General features: G+C 40.3%; 1 protein-coding gene across 1 annotated transcript in view; it reads right to left on the bottom strand.

The window, feature by feature from the left end:
• The window catches only part of gabrg2 (gamma-aminobutyric acid type A receptor subunit gamma2), a 96,624-nt gene that overhangs the window by 70,530 nt on the left and 12,274 nt on the right, over positions 1-13,820 (bottom strand). The window contains exon 2 of the mRNA XM_067375744.1: positions 10,101-10,243. Within this exon, the coding sequence (XP_067231845.1) occupies positions 10,101-10,243 (143 nt within the window). The remainder of the gene's footprint in view (positions 1-10,100; positions 10,244-13,820) is intronic.

Below are 13,820 nucleotides of genomic sequence, written 5' to 3'. Positions count from 1 at the left end.
TAAATATATGAAGTTATGAAACTTCACTTTGCCCTCTGCAAAAACGATTTGCCAGGAAAATAATTATAGATTCATGAGACCAAAAATTGCAAATTAGATATAAACAAGACGAATTTTAATGTAGTTCTAAACGTAGGTTCAGGAGGAGCCTAAACATTCAGTCCTGTCAATCATCATTACGAGCGTATATAAGCAGCAGTCACTGCATCATCCCCAGCGACAATTCTACCAGCATCCCTCCTCTTCCCCATCTCCTCCTTTATTTCTCTTATTCTTCCTCTACGCAGTACTGTTATAGGGGGTTTAACTCGGAGCTCAAGCCGAGCCTCAGTTTCGAGTCTCGTTCAAGGACAGCAAGCCAAGTTTGTTTTACCATTAACCATTCAGACTGAATGGGCAGGCGAACTTGTGAATCTCATGTTTAACCAGTACAGAGACATCAGAGTCAGTGGCAAACGTCAGAAGGAGTAGCCGAGGTAAGGCTGTTCTCGGCGGGTACTTGAGCGCTGAGTGGCCGATGATCGACTGGATCTCACAACTCTAAACACGTCAGATCAAAATTTTTAAATAGGTGCTATCTTTATCAATAAACCACAGATTTGAGCTATTCCCAGTTGAAAAACTACATTTCGTGACACAATGACAGTATTATTTTTTTACATTATGCAAGTTTTCTTCTCCGCTAATGACCCTTGCTGATAGGTGCAAGATGAATTCTGGGATACCTGGCTGTCTCAAGTCCACACAAGTCACCCCTCGATGAAATCTCGATAAAAGGGGCAAATCAAGAACACATCCGGGGATTTGAACTGTACTTGGCTAAATGTGAACTATGAACTGGAACAGTACTTGGGCAGCAATTGATGACGTTTAACAGAAAAGAATGCATATTGAGAAATGGCCTCGGTCATAAAGAAGACAGGAAATGAACACAGGAACTGGGAACACAAAATTAAGCCATAAACCGGACAAGACCGTGCTTATTAAAAGCTTTTTGTTAGACTCAACCGTTCTCGTATAGCAGATCAAGGAATTGACAAAGAGCAAGCCAAAATGTGTGATATTTTGTAGTGCAGCGGAATATGGAGATATATTTGATGCGTATCTATTAACAGATTTTTACATGGGAACACACAAGTTGGATCTGCTACCAAGCACGGGCAACAACAACACTGCTTACTCTAAAAGATGCAGCCACTTGTTGCACAAGCACACCCTCTAGTGATCACACTCCCAAATAACATTATACTTCACTACATCCCCTTCCCCCTGATAACACTTGTCACCCAACAAATTAGTCAGATATATTAACAGCAGTATAATAACTTTATATGAACGTTAATTTTTTTTTTTTTTTTAACAACATTATCACATAGCCTAAGCTAGGGTAGACTGCCTTCATCTCCATCTACCTCCAGACTGCCTCCTCCTGTGGCCTCTGGTGTAAGTCCACTTGTCTGCTGTACAACTCTGCCTGAACCCCTTAGTCCTGTACCATCAGATGACAATGGCAGCTTATCAACATCTTGCAAGGTAGTCCCCAACAACACTGCTGTTCCATCAGGAAATGTCTGTTCCCCACCTGATCAATGTGCCGGCTCACTACCTGGCCATTTTCAAGTTCGATTGTACATGATTGTACTGCTCCTGGAATCCAGGTAGGGCCTGAACTAAAGTTCTTGGTATACACATTACCACCTACACTCAAATGTCTCTCTATACCACTTCTGCTTCACTTGCTTGTCTTGCACTTAACTTTTGAAGTCAAGGTGAATGAGATCTAGAGTAGACCTCAGTTTCCATCCACACAACAGCTCCGCAGGTGATTTTCCAGTAGTCAGCTGAGGTGTAATTCTATAGCTGAAAAACACTCTTGCCAGCCTGGCTTCCATGGAATCTCCTGTGTTCTTTTTCATCGGACCTTTGAACGTTTGCACAGCTTTTTTCAGCCGGTCCATTAGAAGCTGCGTGGTACAGTGTTGTGGTTATGTGCTTGATGCCATTATGGTTCTTGAATTCTTGAAACTCTTTTCTTGTGATACAACTGCTGTCACCTGACACCACTACTTCTGGTAATCCATGCTGCCTGAAACTTTGTCTCAGGTACTGGAAGCTAACAGTGTATGTAGAACAGATGAGCCTCTATCCATTTAGAGTACGCATCCACCAGGATCAGGAACATTTTACCTAGCCACGGTCCAGCATAATCAATATGGATCCTTCTCAGTGGCAGCTTTGGGATTTCCAAGCGATGTAAAGGTGCACATGGAGGGGCATTCCTGTTCTCCTGACACCTGGCACAAGCGTTTACCAGTCCTTCCATGGCAGCATCCATCTGTGGCCACCACACGTAGCTCTGTGCCAACCCCTTCATTCTGGTTATGTCCGGATGACCACTGTGTAACTGTCTAAGTATGGCTGCATGGCTTTGAAGGGGAATCACCACGTGCGTGCCCCACAGTAAACCTCCTGTTTTCATCCTGAGTTCATTCTGATTTTTAAGGTATGTTCCAAAATCTGGATCCTCCAGCCTTTTGGGTCATCCTCTATGCACATATTCTCTCACCTGTTATAAAACAGGATCTTTATCAGTCCATTTCCTCACCGGCTCTGATTTTACCAGTGATACATCATTTTCATGCAGCAGCAGTACTCTCTCTTCCTCTGGTGGTGTCTCCACTCCCTTTTTGGACAATGGCAACCTGCTCAATCCATCAGCGTTTTGATGCTCCTGTCCCGCTCGATACACAATGGTGTAGTCGTACCCACACAACATTACTGCCCATTGCAGGATACATGGTGAGACCATCTGTGGCTCCTCTTTGAGTTAATCAAACAGCAAAATCAGAGGCTTGTGATCTGTTACGGTGGTAAATGGTCTGCCATACACATACATGTAGTATTATTTAACCCAAAAATGACAGCAAGACCCTCCTTATCCAGTTGAGAGTAATTCTTCTTTGCTGCATTTAACATATGTGGCACAAACCCTATCGGGCCTGTTTGTTCCATCTTCCATCTTGTGAGACAGCATGGCCCCACCCCATACAGGGAGGCATCACAAGCCAAGATGAGGAGTTTGGTAGAATCCTAGTGCACTAATGTAGCAGAGAACTGGAGAAGCTTTTTTGACTTTACAAAGGCTTCCTCCTGCTCACAGCCCCACAATCAATTTGTCTTCTTTCTCAACAATGTGTCAACAGTTTGTGCAATGGTGCCAACACTGTGGACAGGCAAGACAGGAACTTGTGATAATAATGCAGCAGGCCTAGATAAGCCTTCAGTTCACTCACTGTCTTAGGAGCGAGACCTTCTTGAATCGCCTGCACTTTTTCTACAACCGGCTGCACACTTGCAGCACTGATTCTGTGACCCAGGAAGACCACTTCCTTTCCCAGGAACTCACACTTGCTCCTCTTCAGCCACAATCCACTCCTCTTTAGGTCTACTCAGAACTTTCTCCAGATTTCTTTGTAATGCCTAACAAATCAGTCAGAGCTGCCAAGGAAGTTTAAGGCCTGGATATACCAACACAACATTCTGCCCTGGATCCTTGGCCACTTCTGGCATATGGTCAACTGACATCTGTGCAGGTGGCTGAGTTTCCCCAGAAGTCTAAGATGCACTTCTTTTTATGGGAAGAATTATAAGTTGAAACTCCCTTTTAATATCCTGAACAAGGAGTTTATGGTCAGCCATGGTAGGGATGTGCTCTAGTACAAAGAATCCAGCGACCCCAAGGACTCACAGGCAAGGATCGAGATGAGGACAGTGAGAGAAAATGGAAAGCTCAGGCTGCAGTTGAGCAAGCAGAGGCCAGATTGCTCCACAGCATTTTGCTGGGCAAGATAGCTAAAGGACAAGCAGGCCTGGGAAGCTTCCAGACAGTCCAATATGACAAGGTCCACTTTAGATCGTACCTCAGGTAGTTAGCACTCATGCCTTTAGGCATATGTTATGTTTATATACAAAACCTTGATAATTTTTTGTGGTTTTGGGATGCACACTGTAGACCCTCTAAATGTTTCCCGCTTGCTGAATTTTCTGTGGTTGATGTTCTTGCTGTGATTGCTAGTGTTGCTTGCCCCTAAATTGCTGCTTGCAGATATATTACTGCTACCATATTTCTAGTATGTTTTTGCATGCTGCAAAGCATTGTTAACATGTTTCTTTCATTATTGCCATGCTCCTAGACATGTCTAACATGTTGATAACTTGTTTTACATGCTCATGGACATTGTTAACATGTGTCTTGTTCGTTGCTAGGCATTGTTAGCATGTTGCTAGCATGATTTAGCACGCTGTTAGGAATTGATATGTCACAAGTAACAACATTTTATAAGTAATGTACATATAAAATGAAGTTTGTCACTGAGTTGCTCTGAATAGAACCCTGACCAACTCCATAGCATCACTATAGACCACCTAACAGAAATGACAGAACAGAATTTTGATTTGTGCCTTCTTTCAAAAGATATGATGACGCAAACCTAATGATGTCTACCCAAATTTAGATGAGAGAGAGTATCTTGGCCATACTTCCATCTATCAAAACAAAATTTGGTATGCTTCATCGCCACCATCTGACAGTCTGTGTCATTTTGTGATGAGAATTTGTTTTGTTCTATTTCGAAGTGGAACTTCAATGGTGTTGATGCTATGAGAAACGTTTCGTGTGAGCCGGTGTCAACGGTCTATAAAAGGCTGTCTAGAGAAAACATTATCAGCTTCTTTGTCTTCAGGAAGCAGTTTGTGGGTCTCGGTGTGAAACCAGCATCATCAGCTACTTCTGTTTAGGAAGCCATTTGTGTGTTGTGCGTGTGTATCCAGTGTGTTTGGGAAAAAAATAGTATGTCAGCTAGGTTTAGGAGATGTTCACCATGCAACATATTTATTACTCCAGATGATACACACGATTTATGTGTTATCTGTCTAGGAGCGGAGCACACTCGGTCAGCTCACTTGGGGGCTGTGCTCACTGTGATCATTTCACAGTGTAAAAGCTCTGCCTAGAGCTAGCAGAAGAGTTAGAGACAGGCTTGTCCCTTTCCTTATCTGTCGCCTTTTTGATACAGGTAGTGTGGAGGTAGTAGCAATATGCTCCCTCTGTACTTGCATATAGGCAGGACTGAAGATAAGAGAGGGTGTGACCGCTATTTGCGCCTCACTCTCAGTAATGATAGTTCAGGGTTGGTAGCAGTGTGCTCACTCTGCAATTCTGAGAAGGATTGTACAGGCAAAGATGGTGGGCAATATAGCCACTCGTCTCACTTTTTCATCTATCACCTCTCTGGTACTGGAAGTACGGAGCATGAAATTGGGCTGATAAAATGAAGAAGAGAGCGGGCAGTACCGCCACTCGTTTCTCGCTTCCATATTTGTCGCCCTCTCCTCGATGTAATTTCCCTTTGTATTCACTTATTTTAGAATGGGCTGAAGAGAAGTGAGCAATATTGCACTCTTGTCTTACTTTCTTTTTGGCCTCAGCCCTACAGTACAGGCAGCTCAGGGGTGGTAGTGATATGCTCCCTCTTTATTGGATTGGGCTAGTACAGATGAGGACCGTAGGCAGTACCGCCACTTGCGTCACATGTCCACATCTGTCGCTCCAGTACTTGGGAGTTTGGTGGAGGCTTAATGCCTACTATGGAATCAAATTCACATATTACACATGGAGTTAGTAGTGTTATTATTGCACTACCCTTGTGGATCAAGGGAATGGGCTGTTCACAGAATGGAAAGAATGGGTATGACTGCTAACAGTGTCCCACTTTCATATAATTAAGCCCTCTGATCCAAACAGATACGGAGGCTGCATTAATTTTGCTTCCCCATGTAATCCTATATGAATGGGCAGTATGAAAGAGGAGAATGGGCATGGCCGCCACTCACGCCTCATTCCCTCATCTGTCGCCTCTCCAGCATGGTGTGGAGGTGATAGTGTGGACATACTGAAGGTGCTATGTTAACATGGTTTCTGGCGGTTCACAAGCAGCATGGAAGGGCAGAGCATAAAGGTGGGCATCATTGCCATTGTGACCCACTTTCTGCCTTCTCTACCAGTACTTTGACAGAGGTAGAATCTAGGTCTCCTCATTAGAACCACAGGACTGGGTAACCACTAGCCAATAGGGCCACTTGGCTAACATGTGGAATTTCCCTGCCATGTCTTTCAGTAATGGAGCTCTTGATGACAGATGTGGTTGTTATCACCATGGCTGCACCTCGTTCCCTTCAGAAGATGGAGGTGCGGTGTCGTCAGGAAGGGTTGACACAACCATTTTGGGCAGAAACAGTGAAGCTGTGGTCTCTCTAGCTAAACTATATTGCCAAAAGTATTGGGACACCCCTCCAAATCATTGAATTCAGGTGTTCCAATCACTTCCATGGCCACAGGTGTATAAAATCAAGCACCTAGGCATGCAGACTGCTTCTACAAACATTTGTGAAAGAATGGGTCACTCTCAGGAGTTCAGTGAATTCAAGCGTGGTACCGTGATTAAGTCCATTAAGTGAAATTTCCTCACTACTAAATATTTCACGGTCAACTGTTCGTGGTATCATAACAAAGTGGAAGCAATTGGGAAAAACAGCAACTCAGCCACGAAGTGGTAGGCCATGTAACATAACAGAGCGGGGTCAGCGCATACTGAGGCACACCGTGCGCAGAAGTCGCCAACTTTCTGCAGAGTCAATAGCTACAGACCTCCAAACTTCGTGTAGCCTTCGGATTAGCTCAAGTACAGTGCGTAGAGAGCTTCCTGCAATGGGTTTCCATGGCTGAGCAGTTGCATCCAAGCCTTACATCACCAAGTACAATGCAAAGCGTCGGATGCAGTGGTGTAAAGCACGCCATCACTGGACTTTAGAGCAGTTGAGACGTGTTCTCTGAAATGACGAATCAATGGCAATCCGATGGACGAGTCTGGGTTTTGTGGTTGCCAGGAGAACGGTACTTGACTGCATTGTGCCAAGTGTAAAGTTTGATGGAGGGGGGATTATGGTGTGGGGTTGTTTTTCAGGGGTTGGGCTTGAACCCTTAGTTCCTTTGAAAGGAACTCTTAATGCTTCAGCATACCAAGACATTTAGGACAATTTCATGCTCCCAACTTTGTGGGAACCATTTAGGGATGACCCTTCCTGTTCCAACATGACTGCACACCAGTGCACAAAGCAAGGTCCATAAAGACATGTGTGGCGAGGGGGGCGTGGTTTAGCGGGTTCTGCAACAGGAGGGAGCGTCAGGGGAGGCGCGGAGATTGAACGGGTTGGATGCAAATTACGTAGATTCGTTCCCCTGTCATACAACCGGCACTGTCTGTCCTGGGCTTGTAACAAATTCTCCATAACATGGATGAGCGAGTTGGAGGAACTTGACTGGCCTGCACAGAGTCCTGCCCTCAACCCGATAGAACACCTTTGGGACATCACTGCCTGACCTCACAAATGCGCTTCTAGAAGAATGGTCAAAAAATTCCCATAAACACACTCCTAAACCTTGTGGAAAGCCTTCCCAGAAGAGTTTAGGCTGTTTTAGCAGCAAAGGGTGGGCCAACTCCATATTAAACCCTACGGATTAAGAATGGGATGTCATTAGAGTTCATGTGCACATAAAGAATATAGTGTAGCTCTGCTCTGGGTCATTTGGGCTTGGAGGTTATTCCTGTTTTCCTGAGAAGGTGAAGACTCTCCTGTGATGTCACCTGACTTCAGTAGCCAAAATTGCTGTGTATCACATGTGCTTCAGACACTGGCTCATGCGACACATTCCCAAAGTATCAATGCCATGACGCAGCTTCTCTTTCCCCTTCTCAGGGAACCGGGTTACATATGTAATCTAGACATTTTGGAATGCGATGTCTAAAATAAAAGAATTTACGTACAAGTTAAACTAAAGATAAAAATAAAACAAACAAGATCCAGTTGAATTAATAAATCATATATTTCCAGAGATATTTCCACATCGTTTGTTTCACATGTCAGCTGTATGCATGAACAGTAATATGTACACTTTAACAAACATTGAATCCTCAGTTTCTAACTGAGAGGGAGTTTGGAGGAATATGGTTCCTATGTATGTTCAAAGAATATGGTGCAAACTTAAATAAATATTTAATAAGGATCAGAATTTTTGGAAATTAGATATGTATTTTAACCCGTTGTTAAAGGTGAAGTATGTACAATTTTTTTATTTTATTTTATTAATGTTAAAATATATTCTCTTAACCCAGCCAATTGTTTATTGACTACTATTAGTATGCCATTTATGAGATTATGCTCCAAAAGTGTAAACACTGTGCCTCCCAGGCACCATTGAGCATTGAGAGTGGTCCACTTAGATCTGTCAATCTCTTTCCAGCTCAACCTATAGCAATAATTTAGGGTGTGGCTACTGTAGCAGGCTGAAACAGAGGGTGTTTAGCCAGTATGACAGGGCTTGACAGTGCGACTAAAAATACATGTGTGAGAACTGTGAAATGCTTTTAGGAGCATATGTGTGATTAAAAAAAAAAAAAAAAAAAAAGTGGGTCCTCAGTTTTGTGAAATTAAAAGTAATAAAAATTCTTGTATCTTACATTTTATAACAAAAGAATTTATTATTTTAAGATGTCTTAAATTTGGGGATGTAAAAAAAGTTACCTTCTTCGATTTTTTTTAAGGCAGCATAGATGTATCCTTCACTGCCTTTGATATCCCACAATCTTGTGCTTTCCATTCTGTGACAGTTGAGCTAAAAAATAAAGATGCCATTTGAAAGTTGTGGTTGCTGGTCAATTTGTGTGTAAATTTACATTTTTGACCAATGTTTTTCATGTCTTATGTCATTTCTAGTGAGAAATTACTCTTTTATTAGTTATCATCAAAGCTCACTCTATTTTGCTATAATATATCATTAAACTGTTATGCTGCCTCCAAAGTCTGTCTGAAATCAGTTTCATGAGGTACCTTTGTGCGCAGTCATAAGGCAGTGAGGCAACAAGTCAGTTGCCTAAGTTTTCAGATGCAGCCTTTGTATCTGTATCTTGTCTAACACACCTGATTTAGATTATCAGCTTGTTAAGAGAGAGCTCCATGATTTGACTGTTCCAATTTACAGGTTCCCTATGCTCTTCACAATTCCCTGAGAACTGGATAATATAAGCAATATAAACAAGTTTGCATAATTTGGTTATATTATAATGACTGGAATTGAAAACCACTGCAGTCAGTGCATTGTGTCAAATTATTAATTTAAATATTAATACATTGTAGTTAAAGACACTTAATATAAAATGGGTCTAAACAACGATTAAAATAAAGTATTTTTTGACATGGAACCAAAACTTACAGAGAACAGTGAAATTTTACTGGTAAATAAATGGTGGTAAAATGTCATTGCACCCCTAATTTTTTTTTTTTTTTTTTTTTTTTTAAGTTTGAAAATTTCAGTATAAAAACTTTCTCCTTCGGAAAAAAATAAGTGTCAAGCTCTAGAACCAAGGCTGATGCATTACATGGGAAAAGACATTCAGCTTCTATTACAAAAGTGCAAGCCACAATTTGCTGCATTTAGACCTTCAAAGATTAAACAGGTCATGAACACGTCAAAGCAAACAGGGCACTGCACTGCAACGTGCTACAGTAAGTGTTTCAATACCATACAGCATTATGCAACCATCAGAAAGAAAAATGTACCAGTTTATAATGTTTACTTTGATGTGTCCACTGTAAACAGCCTCAAACAGTTGTGGTGCATGTCAAAAGATGTGCCCTCTGCAGATGCGTTGGATGGGTTTATTATAAGGAAGACAATATCATTCACTCTAGAGAGAGTGTAAGCCTACTCAATTGCTTACCTACTGTATGACACATTGCAACACAGCTTAATGTATTCCTGATATGTTGGACCTTTTATTGAAAATATATATTTTTTTACCTGTTTGCAAAGTTGTTTGAAAATATGCTTTATTTTTGTAATTCTGCTAGGTGCCACTAGTTTCGCAGAAACTACATACTTCACCTTTAAACAAAATAAAGCAATTTCACATGTGTTGAACCCTTCTACACCTTCAGTAGCTCAGTACCTCAGGTCTTAACTTAAAAAAAAAAAAGACACCTACCTCCAATGTCTGGCCGCAGCTTGTTATCATAGCCATCTAGTAAGCTGTTCAAAATATGTGTGACGTCACTCTCATACACTTTGGGGGTCAGAACCCATGTTTTGTTTGTCACTTCGTCATCATCACTTTCCAGCTGAAGAGATCTAATGGGTAAAACAAACAACAAAGGCTAATCAAAGTTGCTAATGATCCTATTTTCCAACATTTTTATAAATGCATTTTTATTTTTGTAGTCTCTAGAATGTAAGCTGTGATCATGCTGATTCTAAATGTCCTTATAATTTGGTTCTGCTATCACACATGATCTTGTTAACAAGCCGTCAAGTAAGTATACTGTAAACAAGTATTGTAACCTTTCTTCAGGCAATTTTGGTCTCCCAGAAAAGACTGTATAGCTCAAAGGTTGCTCTTTTATGATCATAGTCTCATAGTTACATTTCCTTTACATATCAATTAGTAAACATAAATAAAATGTGCTAATGTAAATAGAAATAATGTAACAGAAGAAGTTAAACTTGGTAGAAGAGGTTTAAACTTTATCTGAGAAGAGGAGCTACTTCATTGCAAAAATTGATTAAACATAAAAATAGAAATAGAAAGCAGACACATTTTGCTGAAATGTCATCCAGACATCTTCTCAATACACCATAAGCTGAGGCCATTTATTTAAATGACACATTGTGTGGGTATTCTTTCCTCTGCATGCATGTGTATTGGGCATGCATATACATATAGCTGAAGACTTTTAAGGTGAGGAAAAGGCATTAATTACCACTCAAAAGAAGTAAATAGTTCTCTTTACTTGAATTTATTGAATGCAATTGTTGTTTCCCTTATCTCCTTGTTACATTTTCTGTGAAACTGAAAAGAAAATACAAAAATGCTTATTTTGACGTTTATAAACCAAAATAAAATGACTTAACATATTAACATTAATAAACTAGAGTAATTATTTCAACAAGACATGACTGATCTCTGAAACATTTGCATGGAGCACAAGGCGATGTTAACAATTGCGAAATGAAAACGCAAGTTATAAATATAATAATACATAGCAATTATAAAAGATAAAACCTACAAGCACAGCTTCTATGGGACTGTACACAACAGATGGAAGCAGATTCAAGATGCAAGTGTTATTTACTCTGCTGATCTGAAAATGGCTGCTGCACTGTCCATTACACATGTGACCATGAAACACAACAAGTAAGTTATGCGTCTTAATAAGTAATTTAACTTGAACCATAAAAAAGGGTTACACTTTATTTAACAGTGCCATAGTTACATTGAAATTACTCAAATAAGTACTGAGTATTGTTAATTAACTACAGGTACTTACTGTAGAGTTACAGTTAGAGTTAGGGTTTGGTTTAGGGTTAGTTACTTGTAATTATGCATAATTTACTGTTATTACTGGAGTAAGTACATGTAACTTGGCACTGTAAAATAAAGTGTTACCAAAAAAAGATAATGATAAATATAGCTGCAAGCAGCCATTAAGGGGCCAAGCACAAAGAAGGCATGATAAGTCATGACAGCATGGCTGGGAGCATCAGACCAACTGCAACAATGAGCAATTAAAGACATATTAAGTTGATTTCAGGCAAAATGGCTGAAAAATCACAAATACAGTCACTAGTAATATGATTTAAGAGTTCATTACTTTCAACCAATAGGTGGCGCTGTGACAAAATTGATGTTGTGAGGTCAGAGTAAGGTGACAATGACACATGCAAAGTTTGGTGTCAGTATGCCAAAGAATTGCAGAGATACAGCCTCAGAGTGATTTTGGCATCGTGCCTTCAAATTTGTTGATGCGCTATATGAAAAAGGTCTCATCAATCGACGCAAAATCCATGACTTTTTTGCTTGCATTATCTGAAGATGATATGATTCGATTTTGGTGAAAATCGGACCAGCGGTCTAGTAGAAGTTCAAAAAAGTAGGTTTTTAAAGAAAATCAAAATGGCGGACAGGAAGTTCGGCCGACTATGACAAAATTGATATCTATGCTCTCTGCATGACACAAGGAATCTATTGAGACCAGTTTCATTATAATAGGCATAAGTTATTAGCATTTTCGGAAATTTAATTATAACTGTTGACCACAAGGTGGTGCTGCCCCGAAACTTTGTTGAAGACACTTACCAAGTTTTGTATCGATCGAATCTAAAGAGAACAATTTTGTGATTTTTGGCCAAACTGCTCATAATTTATAAGCAAAAATGTCAATTTTTTCATATCGCCTGACCACTAGGTGGCACTGTGCCTAAACTGGTACCCTCAGGTCATGGTCGTCATAACACAAACTAAATTTGGTCTCAAAACAGTAAAGCATTGTGAAGATATAGCCTTCTATCTATTTTGACACGCTTTTCGTCAAATTCGTTCGCATGTTATTCTAGAACAGTTAAATGAATAAACGAATCAAAATCAAAGCAACAGCCAAAATCACTGTGGTTAATGTTGAGACTGTTCTCTGTGTGCTAAATTTCATAACTTTCCTGCAAGCGGTTCAATGGGCTGCTGGAGCGGAAGAATAAGAAGTGGAATAACGGCAATGGATACAATAGGTGCCTATGCACCTTCGATGCTTGGCCCCTAAATAAGAAACTGAATCTTTGGAGAGTGTGGGTGTGATACTGGAGGCTGGAGACAGACAGACATACAATAATAATGTTGCATTAGAGTGGAAATGTATTCTCAATCGTTCTGTAGTCCTCCTTGGCAGCACTCCTAAAGTCAGATTGTGAGTGGAAGGTGCGACAAACGCAAGCCTCTGTTTTCATCTACAGCATTATTTCATGTGTACCCATTCTGTGCGAATAGGCTATAAAATATTTTAGTAACATGCTTATCTATCTATCTATCTATCTATCTATCTATCTATCTATCTATCTATCTATCTATCTATCTATCTATCTATCTATCTATCTATCTATCTATCTATCTATCTATCTATCTATCTATCTATCTATCTATCTTCAATTGATAATGAATGCTGAGGACCTTGGCAAAGCAATCAAACAATGCTGTGAAGCAGTAACCATGGAGTCCGTAGAAGATAGAAAGGCATATCCTTGAGAGAAACATGTGACTGAGAGCTGTGCTGCACTGGCAACTTCAGAAACATTTCAGAAAGGCAAGACTACAGTATAACACTTTCAATGCATTTCACTGTACATTATATGGGGAGAAAGCACTGCATCATGACAGTCATTTCAACAGCAAGAGTGTGAAGAGCTTTTAAAGCCTTCTTGCAAAACATTTAGCAAAAAAATGAAGACCCGACTTTTACCATCCCAGAATAAGATTAGATTAGATAATTAGATAAAGTGAACATTAAGCAGGCTTGTCAATGTCTGATTAAGTTTAGTGGATTTTTTTTCTTTGATTTTTTAAGTGTGATCAATGTGCACTTTAAAAATTGATTACACATTGTATTTCCTATGTAGACAGCATCTACACATATTGTGCGATGATATAAAACGATTGTCTGGCTATCACCAGACCAAGCTCAATTTCAAATTGAACATTAGTCTGGGGAGTTTGCTATGTATTTCCTACGGCACAAGAGGCGTGATCAACGAGCATAATTCACGCAATTGGATAGTCCTTCAATCAATCAGATCAACGATCCGGGTGACGTACTTTTGCAGAGCGATGTGAAAACTCCAGACAGTTTTGTATTGGTTTGTAGCATTTATCAGCGGTTTGCAG

The sequence above is a fragment of the Chanodichthys erythropterus genome, chromosome 22, assembly GCF_024489055.1.
Source record: "Chanodichthys erythropterus isolate Z2021 chromosome 22, ASM2448905v1, whole genome shotgun sequence".
Taxonomy (NCBI): Eukaryota; Metazoa; Chordata; class Actinopteri; order Cypriniformes; family Xenocyprididae; genus Chanodichthys; species Chanodichthys erythropterus.
Note: the sequence above shows the minus strand (reverse complement) of the source record. Positions and strands in the feature narration are given on the sequence as shown.